The sequence below is a fragment of the Tachyglossus aculeatus genome, chromosome 10 (assembly GCF_015852505.1).
Source record: "Tachyglossus aculeatus isolate mTacAcu1 chromosome 10, mTacAcu1.pri, whole genome shotgun sequence".
Classification (NCBI taxonomy): Eukaryota; Metazoa; Chordata; class Mammalia; order Monotremata; family Tachyglossidae; genus Tachyglossus; species Tachyglossus aculeatus.
This window is the reverse complement of record NC_052075.1, coordinates 21,077,580-21,094,301: the sequence shown is the minus strand read 5'-3', so window position 1 is coordinate 21,094,301 and position 16,722 is coordinate 21,077,580. Positions and strand designations below refer to the sequence as shown.

Below are 16,722 nucleotides of genomic sequence, written 5' to 3'. Positions count from 1 at the left end.
GTCAGCTAAGCGCTCAATACAGTGCTTTGCACGCAGTAAGCGCTCAATAAATATGGTCAAATGAACGAATGAGTTGGGTGTACCCATGTGGAAGCTGGACGAATGAGTAGAGCGGTCAAACCCATTTAGATCGCAAACAATCAGGAGAGGGAAAAAAAAGTTATCAAAAGGGGGGCGGCCACTTCACGTATGTGAAAAACACAGAGTAGCTTCTTCCTGGCATATAAGAAAGAAATGGAAAACCATTTTTATTAACATGTTTTACATTTACAATCTTTTTATTAGCTAATCAACATCAACATGCAAAAATAAGTGCTAGATACAAACCTCTACAATACGGTTTTGTTTAAACTACAATGGTTGGCTTGGTCTTGAAAAGTCATCTGTAATCATTAAAACTGAACCATTAGTTCCTGTAATGAATAATATTTAGACCCTAACTTAGGTAACCATGTTGTAAGGCCTCTTCAGAAACTGTCCAACACTAAAGGATACCAGATTTCCATGTGAATACATTCTCAAAGCAAGAAATAAGGCAGTAGCACTAATGATTTGCTATTGAACCCTAAGCACGTAACTAATAACTTTGGAAAGACTTCAACACTAGGGAAAGTGGAAGAATCTAGAAAAAACATTTCAGCCTGTCACACTATATGCTCTTTGTATTTTTTGGCCACCTCTGGAAATCCAGTTTTTAAAAGAGAGCTTCTGCTTGATTCTGGGATGGAGTCACAGTCTAGTTAACTGTTCCACGAGATGAAGTAATTGGGGTATTTTACATCCAGCATTGCTACCACTTCACTGTAGGGTCCCCAGCAGAGAAGGCAATAGGCTCTCGGGGAGAAACCCCTTATTTTAATCCATTTCTGGTCATTAGCAAAAAAATGGTGAGGAAAAACTGAGGGAGAACAACGGGGAAAAGAAAACAGAATCACGTCTTAAGCTGCATTTTCAAGTTTTCCCCAGTGTGAAAGTCGATCCTCAAAGAAGAATGATCTTTTGAAAGATTAAAGTACTTTTCAGAAGCATTAAATGTGACTTATGTTACAAAATCCTACCAATCAAAATGTTGTTTTCAAGTACAAACTTATTAAGTCAGATCTCCTCTTTTCCTAAGAGTATTTATTGTTGCTCATTGATCTTTGGTCGCAAGAAACAATAATGCCATCGACAGGTCTGATCCTCAAGATGGCAGATCATGCTTCTTTGCCACACAAGGCCGCACCGCACAGGGCACGTCATCCTATTTTGGGTCACATTCCAGCGGAACGCCATCGCAGGTGGAGAGGAACCTACATGATGTATACTTTCTCAGCTTGTGAGAAGTTGAAGACTTCTTTGGTTCTTGGGCAAATGACTTTGTCATCCTGACGAATAGAAAGCAGGGACTGAAAAATACAAGGCAAATCCATCGATATCAGCAAATGAGAAACAGAAGAAGATCGCTCGTTCAACCTTCGGAAATTACGCTATTCGGGACCAGGAGGATTTTCGTTTTGGCAAATTTAAGTACAGAAGGCAAAACCAAGGATTCTCTTCCGTTCATTTTTATCCATTTGTGGACCCAAATCAACATTTCCCTCTTTGATATGAACCGACAGGGATTTTTTTTTTCCCAACTCGCATTTTCATGCCAGAGAAGAGACTTAAGGAAAAGTTGAATTATTTCTTAAAAGGAAAGCGAAACCCAAGCTTTGGAACTAGACCAAAACCCGCTGAAAAGCAAGTCATGGAGTTCTGGAGAGCCGTTTGAAGAGGTCGAGAGTACCTTAAAACTGGAAAAAAACCAACAATAACAAAAGAAAGGACTTACGTTGTATCCGTACACGTATCCATTCGGTAGCATCATGGGAGGATTATTTTCATTCATGACGTCTCCGGAAATCTTGCAGACTAGCCGCGAGTTGGCACAGTGGGCCATAGGCAAGGGCTGGGCCAGCTTGTTGAGCGACTTGCTACATACAGGGCAATCTGGATTTTTGGAACTACCATCCTCCTTATAGCACTGTCTGTTTCACAGGGAGTCAAGGAACGCCGGGCCACAGGAACGCGCTTTGTGGAAAACACTAGGGAAAGGGGGGACGCGTCCGATCTCTTTTAAGTTCTCGCTAGTGACGTACGACAAGGCAGGGGAATCTGAGCCAGTGGATCGATGCCAAGTTGTCGGCAGCTCTGGTGGAAAAGCCCGGCACAGCGGGAAACAACGGATCTTCCTACTATCCAGACCCAAAGAGTCTTCCAAATTTAAAATTGAGGAAATGTCATTCTGGGGGAAGTGGGAGTGGAAAAATAATTAGTCATTAATGCTCACAATCTGTGGAAATTTGCATCTGTCCAGAGACACTTACGGGGACATAAAATTTAGTTGGAAAATGATACACATCATTGCTCCTTATGTATTCCAAAGCAAAACTCCTGAGGGTGACTGCAATTTGTGTGGCTAAAAGGACCGGGTCTTCCCACTACGTGGGCAAGAAAAGACTTTCTAGTGGTCCGCCTGCCAAGGTGGGGGTTTTCTGCAACTTCACCACAGACTCTTTCAGTGCTTGATGCCAGATCACAGAGCTGGGTTCTGATCTCGGCTCCACCACTTGTCTGCTGTGTGACCTTGGGCAAGTCACCTCACTCCTCGGTTAAATATTTTCAGCTTGTAGCGGCAATAGGGGTTCCTCAGCAATTCCTCGGTAGGTCTTAAGGCACTTAGGAGAAAAAAAAATCATTTCTCCTTCCCCGTGTTCTTCTTGGGGGCCGATACATCATGTTTTGTATTTTCTGTATCTGATTAGATTTTTCTAAGTCTTACAAGTTTGGGATTAATTAATTAATAGTGTCATTTATTAAGCACTTACTATGTGCAAAGCACCGTTCTAAGTGCTGGGGAGGTTACAAGGTGATCAGGTTGTCCCACAGGGGGCTCACAATCCCCATTTTACAGATGAGGAAACCGAGGCACAGAGAAGTGAAGTGACTTGCCCAAAGTCACACAGCTGACAATTGGCAGAGCCAGGATTCGAACCCATGACCTCCGACTCCAAAGCCTGGGCTCTTTCCACTGAGCCACGCTGCTTCTCTGTAATCTGGGAGCTAATCAAAAACTCGATTCCACATCAGTCTTTATCATTTAACACATAACTCTTGCTGAGCATTACATCTACAGTATAATAATCACACCACCACGAACAATAATTATAATAATATTTGCGGTGTTTAAGCTTTTACCTGCACTGTTCTAAGTGCTGGGTAGATACAAGGTAATTAGATCAGACACAGTTCCTGTCCCACATAGGGCTTATAGTCTAATGGGGAGGGAGACCAGGAATTTAAGCCCCGGAAACTGAAGCCCCAAGGAGTTCAGTGACTTGACCAAGGTCACCGAGCAGGCAAGTGATGCAAACTGTATTACCTGTTGCAGGCTTGGCAGTTTATTTTCACTTATCTCCTCATTATAGTTCAGCTCTGTAAAATCAATCAATCAATCAATCAATCGTATTTATTGAGCGCTTACTAATCACAGCTAAGACTGTTTCTAACTTCTGGGCCTATCCATAAACCTTCTACAGCATTCTGCACGGTTGATGTGGAAGACACCGTTGATGCAGCGGATGATAACGGCAGCAGGTAAAGCTGCAAGCTCGTGGACTGGGCCCTTGCCCGATTCTTCTTTTGTAATTCCTCTCAGGGCCTAGCAAACTGCATTTCGTTAGCAACATATTACATGACTTGAATTCTACACTCGAGTCCTCAATGGATTCTCTGCTCCCCCTCAGTGGCACCCACTGAAGTGTGTTACACAACAGCACATCGAAATGCAGTTGTAACCTAATAGGTAACTCCAGGGTGAGTCGGAAAGCTGGAGTTCTGGTCCTGCTTCAACCCAAGTGTAACATAAATCAAAAGTAGGTACATAAAAGTAGGTACATAAATCAACAGTAGGTACTGAGCACTAACTAGGTGCAGGTGCAGAGCAGAGAGTGCTGGGGAGAATGCAAGAGAATTAGCAGACACGATCCCTGCTCCTAAGGAGCTTATCACCTATCAACATTGCAATAAATTATACAATAGGAGGAATTAATAGGGATTATCAAAAAATCAATTAGTGGTATTTATTGACCACTTATATTGTGCAGAGCCCTGTTCTAAGTGCTTGGGAGAGTGCAACCCAACAGAACTTCAGAAGCGGCACAGCCTAGTGGAAAAAGCACGGCTTGACCTTGGCCAAGTCAATTGACTTCTCTGTGCTTTAGTTACCTCATCTGTAAAATGGGGATTTAAGACTGTGAGCCCCATGTGGGACAGGGACTGTGTCCAACCTGATTAGCTTGTATCTTGTATCTCTCCCCCTTTTAGACTGTGAGCCCACTGTTGGGTAGGGACTGTCTCTATATGTTGCCAATTTGTACTTCCCAAGTGCTTAGCACAGTGCTCTGCACATAGTAAGTGCTCAATAAATACGATTGATGATGATGATGATGATCTACCCCAGCACTTAGCACAGTGCCTTGCGTATGGCAGACAAAACAAATACCGTAAAAAAATCGGCAGGCACATTAAGTACATAAGTGGTACAGGGGGTTATGAGTACTTAAATTTAGGTGTCACAAAACTGCTGACATGACAGTTAAAGGATATAAGGTGGGGTGATTGGAAATGAATCAGGGAAGGCTTTCTGGAAGAGATGCAGTTTTACTTAGTACAGTGTTCTGCACACGGTAAGTGCTCAATAAATATGACTGACTGAATGAATGAAAAACAGCTATGAAGATGGTTGGGGCTGTTGGAGAGAGAACCAGGCACGAGAGAGGAGAAAAAAGGACGAGGCAACAATCCAGAGAGGGTAGAATGGCTAGAGAGGAATAAAGAAGGCAAGCTGGGGGGGAGTGGGAGAAGAGAGTGGAGAAGTATGAGGGAGAGAGTGGGTGAAGCTCATTAAAACCATTCGTCAGGAGTTTCTGCTTGACGAGGGAAGGAGTGGGCAATGACTAGAAGTTTTCTCAGGAGTGGGACAAATGCAGAATGATGTTTCAGAAAAATGATCCAGGCAGTAATAATAATAATACTAGTAATAATCATGGCATTTGTTCAACGCTTACTATGTGCCAGCCACTGTCCTAAGCACTGGAGTGCGAAAAAGAAGTAGGGTTGGACGCAGTCCCTGTCCCACGTGGGGCTCACAGTCTCAACTGCCGTTTTCCAGATGAGGTAACTGAGGCATAGAGAAGTGAAGCGACTCTCCCGAGGTCACACAGCAAATTCATTCATTCAGTCAATCGCATTCATTGAGTGCTTTCTGTGTGCAGAGCACTGTACTAAGCGCTTGGGAAGTACATGTTGGCAACATATAGAGACGGTCCCTACCCAACAGCAGGCTCACAGTCTAGAAGGGGGAGACAGGCAACAAAACATATTAACAAAATAAAATAAAATATGGTAGAGCCGGGATTAGAAGCCATGACCTTCGGACTCCCAGGCTCGTGCTCTATAATAATAATAATGGCATTTATTAAGCACTTACTATGTGCAAAGCACCGTTCTAAGAGCTGGGGAGGTTACAAGGTGACGAGGTTGTCCCATGGGGGGCTCACAGTCTTCATCCCCATTTTACAGACGAGGGAACGGAGGCACAGAGAAATTAAGTGACTTGCCCAAAGTCACACAGCTGACAAGTGGTGGAGCCGGAATTTGAACCCATAACCTCTGTCTCCAAAGCCCGGGCTTTTTCCACTGAGCCTCGCTGCTTCTCTGACTGGAGGCAGGGAGGTCGGCAAAAAGGCCGATGCAGAAGTCAAGAAGTCCTGGCAGGGCAGAGTACTTAAGAGAATACAGACTCCAAGCACATCATCATCATCAATCGTATTTATTGAGCGCTTACTGTGTGCAGAGCACTGTACTAAGCGCTTGGGAAGTACAAGTTGGCAACGTATGGAGACAGTCCCTACCCAACAGTGGGCTCACAGTCTAAAAGCACATGTTCCTTGCCTTCAAGGAACTTTAAGCGGTCAGTGCCTTGTTTTTTCCATCTGCAAAATACAGTGGACGCTCTGCTCATTTATTTTGCCTACAGACGGGCATAGTGGATAGAGCACGGGCCTAGGAAGGTCAGAAGGTCATGGGTTCTAATCCCGGCTCCACCGCATGTCTGCTGTGTGACCTTGGGCAAGTCACTCCACTTCTCTGGGCCCCATCTGTAAAATGGGAATTCAGCCTGTGAGCCCCACGTGGGACAGGGACTGTGTCCAACCCTACTTCCTGGTATCCACCCCAGCGCTTAGTACAGTACCTGGCACCTAGTAAGCGCTTAACAAATACCACAATTATTATTATTGTCTCTGGGCTTCGGTTTTCACATGTGTAGAGTGAGGACAAGATAGCCGTTCTCTTTCCTTGTTAAATCCCACCTGATCGGTGTCTGACTTGATTACCTGATATCTACCCTAGTGTTTGGCACAGTTCGTGGCATGTAACAAGTGCTGAATAAAAGTCACAGTTACGACCATAACAGACATGCCCAATTGTGGTTGAAGAGTATGCCGTCGAATGATTGATTTAGCTCATCTGCTATTACGTCCTCATTGCCTAAAAATTTTTTGTGTGAATCAAGTCACTCCAGATATTGTTAGCCAAAAACCATCACGCACTGCATTTTACACTGCTCAGTGGAAAGAGCGCGGGCTTGGGAGTCAGAGGTCATCACCATCATCAATCGTATTTATTGAGCGCTTACTGTGTGCAGAGCACTGTACTAAGCGCTTGGGAAGTCCAAGTTGGCAACATATAGAGACAGTCCTTACCCAACAGTGGGCTCACAGTCTAAGGTCATGGGTTCTAATCCCAGCTCCTCCACGCGTCTGCTGTGTGACCTTGGGCAACTCACTTAACTTCTCTGAGCCTCAGCTCCCTCATCTGTAAAATGGGGATTAAGCCCGTGAGCCCCGCGTGGGACAACCTGATCACCTTGTATCCCCCCAGCGCTTAGAACAGTGCTTTGCACATAGTAAGTGCTTAACAAATGCCATCATCATCATCATTCAGAGAGAGTGAAAGTGGTTTTATACACTGCCCATTGTTGGGCAGGGACCATCTCTATATGTCGCCGACTTGTACTTCCCAAACGCTTAGTATAGTGCTCTGCACACAGTAATGCTCAATAAATACGATTGAATGAACACGTCCACACTAAAAATTTTCATCTCCCTTGGAAAACGTATATTTTTGGAATGTTTACCCTTTGCAAAGTGCAATTCTCCGTTAAAGGATACGGTGTCTTTATGGCTGAAAGGCCTGCCTGGAGCGTTATAGTGAAGACAGAGTTGTTCCCCAGCTGATGTAGTCTATAATTATCATACCTAAACTGCTGAATCAGCATCCTCCATCGTGCAGGATCCAAAAGATCCTATAATGAAATAAAGAACAGCATTTCATTTAGGAAAATGGATCGCTCTAAAATGATTCTTACACAACACCTACAACACTTGGCTAAGCAGAAATCAGAGTAACGATCCCACTAAAACAATCCAGCAACGAAAATGGTCTCAAAAAGCTTTACAATATCCACAGTGCTTTCAGATGCAATCACTTATGGCTATATGCTAGATGCTATCAATTACGCTAAACATTTAACATGTAGATTAAAGGGAATGAAATTCAACAACAAAAATTCCTCAAACTCTGGAATGTATAGGGCTCTGTGATTACAAAAAAAAAATCTATCGACTTGACCGTAATATCATTTTCAGTACTTAATTTTCTGGAATGTTGGCCTGCTTATGAAGTGAAATTAATACTCTGGAATGTCTGCCTGCTTTAAGCCTACTGAAAAGTCTAACACATGATTTAGCAAACCACCACCAAGGAAACATAAGTGCTTTTAAGTCAAGTTTATGCGGTCATTTTACATCCAAGATAAGAAACTGACATCAACAGGTAGTCAAACGGCAAATGCTCAAAAATCTTTAAGATCATATGAAAACCAAAAAAATTATGCTCTATTTCAGAAACTGCAACTAAACTCCAGGTTAGAAAAACAAAGTGGAATATAAACTGCATTTGTATTTATAAGAACACAAAAATGTAAGAATATATAGGAGAATTTTAAGTGGAATAGGAAGAAAAAGATCTCAAAAAAAATTGATAGGGCACAAATCCAGGTCAACTGAGAGGTATGGAAGGGTCTTAGATAATGGTTGTTTAATAATCAATCCATTTTTTGACAGCTTCTATTGTTTTGTTTTGCGGTTAATGTGGGCCACCAGGAATTCAAAGCAAATATGAATGTATATGTGTATATACACACACACACACACACGAGATAGATTTATATCTTAATTTGCTAATTATACTTTTCTTCCATGCTTCAAAAATCCTTTATATATTATTTACTATCTTTATAGAAACACCACCCACTCCAAAACACTTCCAGAACTCAGCCACTCATTGATGATCTCTGCTAAAATCTTGATTACTGAAAGGTTCTAGCTTATGTTTGGAATTTATATAACAGTTGGAGAATACATATACCCAAAGAAGTTCATGACGACAAGCTTGTAGGCTATCAATCGGCTGTTCCACAAAACTGCTGCCTCACACTTGTACTGAGTTCAAATTAAGCTTAATATTTTCTGTTTTTCTTTATAGTTGCCTCCGGGAACTTAGAGCTATTCAGATCCCAGATCCACAGTATAGATTAATTTTACTGGATATTTTTAGAGAACGGTAACAGCAACTCGAGGGAGTCTGTAAGTAAGGATTTGGCTACCAGATGGTTCGATGACGGCTTCGTGACCTGGATAGGGTCCCAATGAGTCTAGGCTTGTGGTTTCTTCGGAACCCAAACAATGCAACGAGGAAACTTCCCCTCTCCAGCCCCCAAACCCTCTTATCCCTGACTCTGGGGCATGGCTAGCCCTAAAAATACATTTACACACCTGCACACTGTACTGCGGCATGCTCTAAAATTAAGCTAAGAGTGCCACAAGACCTCCTATAGTAGTTCAAGAAACAAAACTACATCCAGAAGACTTGAGGTCCATAGAAGTTTCAGTACTCTCAAAGAATATAACGCCGCTTTCACAAACTGAATTAAGATGACACTGACTTTGAAAATCGCTTCTGTGAGCCTGCGGTACCAAAGGGGAGGATCTGTGTGAAAAAGTGGTAGCAAAATCATTTCATATTTGAACACTACTGAACTGCTTTAGGTAATAAATAAATCATCAATTGATCCTTATATAAATGCCTGTGGGTGATACAGCCTTGACCTTAGAATATAAATCCTTGGAGACAGGGAAGGAAGACCCAACTCCCTCCTCCTCTCCAAGGTCTACAGTCTAAGGAAAAAGATTAATCATTGTACTTTACGGTGTTTTTATTGTTTCTCCCCTTTTATGAGATGCTGAGTGAGAAGGTTATGTAGCATTTCTCCATAAACACTTAACTGGAGAACACTTCTCAGAGAGGAGGTGTCTGGAGGTAAGCTTTAAGACAGCAAAGAGAAAGTTTGGAAGATCAAAGGTGGGAATTGCCATAGGCATAAAAGGATAGCAAGACAGAAAGTAGATAGATAGCAAGAGGAGAGAAGCAGGGGGCTTGAGTGGAATGATGACAGAGCATAAAGGAGAGAAGGAAGAATATATTAGAAGTAGGGATGGGCTGGTGGGATGCTATGAATTGACTTCGAGTGAAATTAATTTACAGAACGGGGGCTGTGACATCGGCTAAAGGTTTTAAGGAGGAATGACGTGATCAAATGGGAAATAATGATAGACAATTTTGGAAATGCTGGTTATAATAACTGCAGTGTCTGTGCTTACTATGTGCCAAGCACGTAGGACAACATAAGTCCCTCGTGGGGCACAGTCTGATTAGGAGGGAGGACAGGTTTGGGATCCCCATTTTGCAGTGAGGGAACTGAAGCATGGAGTAGTGAAGTGATTTGCCCACGGTTAGGTCTGAATGAGTGAAAAAAAAATATGCTTGAAAAAATATTCAGAATCCACATTACTTCCACAAATGGAAGCAGCTAGCTTAGCTTTCATCCCAACAGAAATAAATTTGTAACAAGTACTTATTAATGCAAGTTAGCAACTGATGGGTAAAGTCTGTTGGTTTGTGTCTTTACAGGTTACTTTCTTTTCAATTTTTTTTCCCTCATTGGTGGGGCTTGGTTAGCCCAGGAGAATTTCTTAAAGGTGGTTGGGCAAGCCTGAAGTTGGGACTAATGATAAGTACCTTCCAAACGCATTAGTTTCGCTTCAGGAAGCAAAAGAGAAGCAGTATTGCTTATTGGGTACTGAACCCTCACCTTTTTCCACTCCTCCTCCTCTTCCTCCCCTCCCCTGGGCCCCCCTGCCCCCCCCCCCCCAGCACTTGTATATATTTGTACATATTTATTACTCTACTCATTTTATTTGTACATATTTACTATATTTATTTTATTAAGGATATGTACATAGCCATAACTCTATTTATTCTGATAGTATTGACACCTGTCTACTTGTTTTGTTTCGTTGTCTATCTCCCCCTTCTAGACTGTGAGCTCGTTGTTGGGTAGGGACTGTGTCTTTTTTTTTTTAATGGCATTTATTAAGCGCTTACTATGTGCAAAGCACTGTTCTAAGCGCTGGGGAAGTTACAAGGTGATCAGGTTGTCCCACGGGGGGCTCACAGTCTTAATCCCCATTTTACAGATGAGGTCACTGAGGTACAGAGAAGTGAAGTGACTTGTCCGAAGCCACACAGCTCTCAACTGGTGGAGCCGGGATTTGAACCCATGACCTCTGACTCCAAAGCCCGTGCTCTTTCCCACACTGAGCCATGCTGCTTCTCAATATGTTGCCGATTTGTACTTCCCAAGCACTCAGGAGAAGCAGCGTGGCTCGGTGGAAAGAGCCCGGGCTTTGGAGTCGGAGGTCATGGGTTCAAATCCCGGCTCCGCCAATTGTCAGCTGTGTGACTTTGGGCAAGTCACTTCACTTCTCTGGGCCTCAGTGACCTCATCTGTAAAATGGGGATTAAGACTGTGAGCCCCCCATGGGACAACCTGATCTCCTTGTAACCTCCCCAGCGCTTAGAACAGTGCTTTGCACATAGCTATCATTATTATTAGTAGTAGTAGTAGTACAATGCTCTGCACACATTAAAGCGCTCAACAAATACGATCGAATGAATAAATTGGGAAGAGCCCGGGGCTGGGAGTCAGAAGGACCTGGGTTCTAATCCCGGATCTGCCACTTGTCCGCTGTGTGACCTTGGGCAACTCACTTAACTTCATCTTGTCATCTCATCTGTACAATGGGGATTTAGACTGTGAACCCCATGCTGTCCAACCTGATTGTTGTTGTCTATGTCCTCTCCCTGACTTTCCCATCTCTGTTGACGGCACTACCATCCTTCCTGTCTCACAAGCCCGCAACCTTGGTGTCATCCTCGACTCCGCTCTCTCATTCACCCCTCACATCCAAGCCGTCACCAAAACCTGCCGGTCTCAGCTCCGCAACGTTGCCAAGATCCGCCCTTTCCTCTCCATCCAAACTGCTACCCTGCTCATTCAAGCTCTCATCCTATCCCATCTGGACTACTGCACCAGCCTTCTCTCTGATCTCCCATCCTCGTGTCTCTCTCCACTTCAATCCATACTTCATGCTGCTGCCCGGATTATCTTTGTCCAGAAACGCTCTGGGCATATTACTCCCCTCCTCAAAAATCTCCAGTGGCTACCAATCAATCTGCGCATCAGGCAGAAACTCCTCACCCTGGGCTTCAAGGCTGTCCATCCCCTCGCCCCCTCCTACCTCACCTCCCTTCTCTCCTTCTACTGCCCAGCCCGCACCCTCCGCTCCTCCACCACTAATCTCCTCACCGTACCTCGCTCTCGCCTGTCCCGCCGTCGACCCCCGGCCCACGTCATCCCCCGGGCCTGGAATGCCCTCCCTCTGCCCCTCCGCCAAGCTAGCTCTCTTCCTCCCTTCAAGGCCCTGCTGAGAGCTCACCTCCTCCAGGAGGCCTTCCCAGACTGAGCCCCTTCCTTCCTCTCCCCCTCGTCCCCCTCTCCATCCCCCCATCTTACCTCCTTCCCTTCCCCACAGCACCTATATATATGTATATATGGTTGTACATATTTATTACTCTATTTATTTATTTATTTATTGATTTTACTTGTACATTTCTATCCTATTTATTTTATTTTGTTGGTATGTTTGGTTCTGTTCTCTGTCTCCCCCTTTTAGACTGTGAGCCCACTGTTGGGTAGGGACTGTCTCTATGTGTTGCCAATTTGTACTTCCCAAGCGCTTAGTACAGTGCTCTGCACATAGTAAGCGCTCAATAAATACAATTGATTGATTGATTGATTATGTTGGCGAGTCGTGTCCGACCCATAGCGATGCCACCGACACATCTCTCCCAGAACGCCCCACCTCCACCTGCAATTGTTCTGGTAGTGGAGCCAAGGAGTTTTCTTAGTAAAAATACGGCAGCGGTTTACCATTGCCTCCTTCTGCGCAGTAAACCCGAGTCTCCGCCTTTGACTCTCTCCCATGCTGCTGCTGCCCAGCACAGGTGAGTTTGGACTTGTAGCAGATCGCCTTCCACTCGCTAGTCACTGCCCAAGCTAGGAATGGAATGGATATGCCACTGCTTGACTCCCCCTCCCATAGTCGAGACTGGTAGAGTAGCCGAAACTCTCCAGGTGCGACCCTGAGAGGTGCCAACCTGATTACCTTTTATCTATACAGGCACTTAGTACGGTGCCTGGCAAACAGTAAGTGCTTAACAACTACCATAAAATATATACATGTGTGTATGTGCGTTTGTGTTTATAAAAAAAAGGGATCTCTGCAAACAACAGGTTGTCAGATGGTTAGGGTGAACCCTATATATTTGGATCAAGCACATGTTTTACCACTTTAAATAAAAAAAAAATACTCCTGCCCCACATAGGAGAAAGGTGGGCAAGCCAGTCAGAGTGATATTGGCATTGCAGGTGGGAATCCATAGTTAGTTCACATTCCAAGCTCAGTCTACACTGCATTGGTGGGAGAGCTTGGTTTGGGGGAAAACAAGATTTCAGACTGCAGATTCATCTTAAAGTAATAGGGAAAAAAACCCACTTTGAAATGTCAAGCAAGAGGGGAAAAAAATCAAGTTGGGACCCAGACAGGGGTGAGAAGGAGAAAGGGTAAGAAATCATTCCTTCATCATCAATCGTATTTATTGAGGGCTTACTGTGTGCAGAGCACTGTACTAAGCGCTTGGGAAGTACAAGTTGGGTACTCCTTCACCTAGAGATGGTGTGGAAGCCGCGGGAGCAGACGAGATCATCTTTACTGACGTATTCCAAAACCCAGTCCTAGGACCGGAGATAAGTCAGAATACTTCTTTTTGGATAAGAATTGAATTCCAAAGATACTGACTAAGCTTAAGTATGGGATTCTGCAGAATTGACTTTAGTAAAAACAACTGTCATAGTGGTCCAGATGAGGAATTGACTCTTTGCAAAATTTGAAAGGAGGCAGAAGGAGAGACTTACTTTGCCTTTGCCTCTTACAAATACTTTCATCTTTAATATGTGAAATTTAGGAGTGCCTCAATTCAACAGACAGACCTGAAGGAATCAATCGAGGCCTTTGCCGAGATATGCTTGAGTTATCAACTCCCAAATTCTTATCTCAACTTTGAGAAGAGACATTCATACATTAAAAATTTGTCTTAGTCTTATAGAGCCCTTCCAACCTATCAAATAAGCCTTCAAGCCCATGATGCAGTGCCTACCTAAGTTCTTTTAAGCAGTGATCCTATGATGTAATTCCTCTATTCAAAAACAAAGTTATCCTTGGGAACCAAATCAATCTTCTTAACCCCAGGCTCCAAACGCAACAACTCTCCCCACAACACCTTACCTCCAACACATCTTACCAAATCATTTTTGATGACTATTAAAATAATGATTTTAGGGTATAAAACGTCATTTAAGACGTGATACATTACAGTGTTTTTTTCCCTCTTTCCATCTATGAACTATTTAGATGAAAGAGTACAAATAATGTTCTTTCCTATAAATATGGGAATCATATTCGTGAGTTTGCATATGAAAAACCCCCTAAGACATTATTTCTAATCCAGTTGGGAGTTGATTGTATTTCGCTGACGCTATTATGGATTCAGCAGAGCTAATAATTTTTGCGGCTGAACACTGAACTGTTAATTCTCAAGAATACTTGACATTTTTGGCCATCTTTCCTACCTTACAAAATTGGTAGATTGCCACCTACTTTGCATTTGCCTGAAAGCCTGTTGATTACTTAGTTTTCCCAAATGTGTTTCTTTGCTTCGCTGAAGAGAACTCTCGCCTCATTTTTTTCATTCTAAGTTGTGACGCTCTTGTCTGTAAGTACCACTAAATTGCTAGCCTTGAGTATCTTATTCCCCCCTTGAAAGTTCAATTATTAGATTGATGTAGTCTGTACGTATGGAAGATTCAACTCATTCTGTCCGTAAATGACATTTAAAGGTTTTATCGCAAGGAACTTGGTTTGACATTCAACCTAAAATAATAACATCTTAGGACGAGTATATTTTTCTTTGTCGGGTCCTGGCGGAACGTATTACACAATCGTCATCATCATCTCGTCCGGTGGAAAATGAAAGCCCAAGGCTCAAACTTCGGCTCATATTTATAAAACTTACCTTATAAGGGGAGATATGAGTGTCTGATGGGAAGGCCAACATTCCCATTACTTGTCGAACCTCATCCAGTTGACTTCCTTCAGCCTGACTGAAATGCTTTCTTGCATGCCTAAAAAAAACCAACAGAATTGGGAATTATTTGTTGTACATGTTCTTCGGTGTTTACTAAACTGGAAAATACAATAGGCTGAATGAATAATCCCTAGAAAAGAAGGCTGAGCTGTGGATTAGGGGTGGTTATAAATCAAAAACAAGGAGCTGAAAATGCTTGAAAATAAATTTATGAGATCTGTACGTAAGAACAGCTTTAATCTCAAAATAATTTATCACAATTTCCCAAGACGTAAGCTTAAAAAGATAATAAAATCTTGTTTGCTCATAGCTTGCTTTTTACTACAGAAATACTTTTACACACTAAAAACAGGTGTCAGATTCCAGGCTACTGTCAGACTTAATACAATACAGATGTTCTTGCAGGCTTAAAGGTGGAGAAACTTTAAACTCAGTAAAACTTTTTTTCTTTATAAGCAGTGAAACACGGATGAAACAATGTAAATATGTAATAACACCCAAGACAGGCCATGGCCCAACTTAATGAAAGCACAGAATTGTGCATTCACATGTCGCTTCTCCGAATCGCACCGAATCACATAATGAATTTATCATCTGCATACCAGGTATACCGTCACTCTCTGAAGAGACACAAAACAAACCCCTTTAGATTTATAAATACAACTCCACATTCATCATTTCATAACCGATGAGAAATTTTAAACAGAATTCAGGAATACTATGTATCAGACAGTGAAGGTTACTTTTGAAAAGAGAAGATGACTAAAATCGGATTCGTTTCCCCATTTTCTCAGCCAAACTGGCCTCATCCAGCAACTGAAGAGACGGAGCTGGCAGGAGGGCTCCGAAGGGAGGGAAGCTTTAGGTTTCCATGTCCAGGACCCGCTGACCTGACCTTGCCTGGCATTTCCAAATGACCGGGAAATTCAATGTTCGGCATTTCCACGGACAGCCAAATGCTTTCCCTGGCTTGGTTTTCATCCGTGAAAAGAGGGCCTCTTCACTTCACTTCCACCTTCATCAACAGAGCCTTGGCCAGATACCAAAGAGGCCCTTTGGACCACCATCTAGGGTGCTTATTAATTTAGGGACCTTCCATCTGTTTAGTTTATAAATAGCTGGAATGCACTGTGTTGACTAATGATGACCAGGTATTGGAAATCCATAAATTGGGAGCTTGAGTTACGAGAATGATTATATCCAATTATTAGCCTTCAGGACTCCTGGGGAAAAGCTGACATTTTGGTGTACTAAGCAGAGCACGCGCTTTGGCCTCCCAATCCACCGGAGAGAGCGAAGCCGCTTCGTCGGGACCCCGGGCTTCCATCCTGACCTATCTTGCTCCATTACAGGAAAGGCAAAATCTATCAGTGATATTCACTGAACACTTCTGGTGTGCAAAGCACAGGACCAAGCACTTGGGAGAGCATAAGACGGGGTTAGTAGACACATTCCCTGCCCACGATCAATCCATGGCTTTTATTGAGAGCTTGCTGGACGCAGAGCAGTGTACTAAGTGCTTGGGATGGTCCAATACGACAGAGTCGGTCGAAGCAGAGGTAGCAGGCTGCCCCCGTCAAAATGCACAACTCTGGGAAGATCACGCCTGTGGTGGTTACCCTGGCCCTTGGACTCTGAGCAGTGATTAGTATTTGCTTTCCCAAGCACTCAGCACAGTGCTCTGCACACAGTTAGCACTCAATAAATACAACTGGATGAATGCAAAGCCTGAAATTCTGCTCCCTTTAGCCCCAATACCACAGAGCTTCTATGGTACTTTATTTTGTACTTGTTCCTGTCGTCCACCTTTTAGGTTGGCTTTGAAGTTTTCCTGCTTTATGTTTTCCTTATGCGCCCATCGCCAGTTCCCTTTCTCCCTCTATTTTCATTTTGTGAGGGCCAGGGACCCCGCCTAATGCTTAGAGCACTGCTTTGCACAAAGCAACACTTAATACTCTACTTCTAACAAGG

At 43.3% G+C, this 16,722-nt stretch overlaps 1 protein-coding gene and 1 non-coding gene across 3 annotated transcripts in view; both read right to left on the bottom strand.

Annotated features, from left to right (window-relative positions):
- Positions 1-257: 257 nt before the first annotated feature.
- MAEA (macrophage erythroblast attacher, E3 ubiquitin ligase) overlaps positions 258-16,722 on the bottom strand; it is a 139,577-nt gene continuing 123,112 nt past the window's right edge. For both annotated transcript variants that reach the window (XM_038752374.1, XM_038752376.1), the window contains 4 exons: positions 14,680-14,788; positions 7,257-7,390; positions 1,814-2,009; positions 258-1,388 (listed from right to left, as the gene is read on the bottom strand). In XM_038752374.1, coding sequence (XP_038608302.1) covers positions 1,293-1,388; positions 1,814-2,009; positions 7,257-7,390; positions 14,680-14,788 — 535 coding nt within the window. In that variant the 3' untranslated portion in view covers positions 258-1,292. The remainder of the gene's footprint in view (positions 1,389-1,813; positions 2,010-7,256; positions 7,391-14,679; positions 14,789-16,722) is intronic.
- LOC119933816 lies at positions 12,563-12,700 on the bottom strand. Its single transcript, XR_005452686.1, has one exon. It is a non-coding gene; the product is annotated as a small nucleolar RNA SNORA7 (small nucleolar RNA).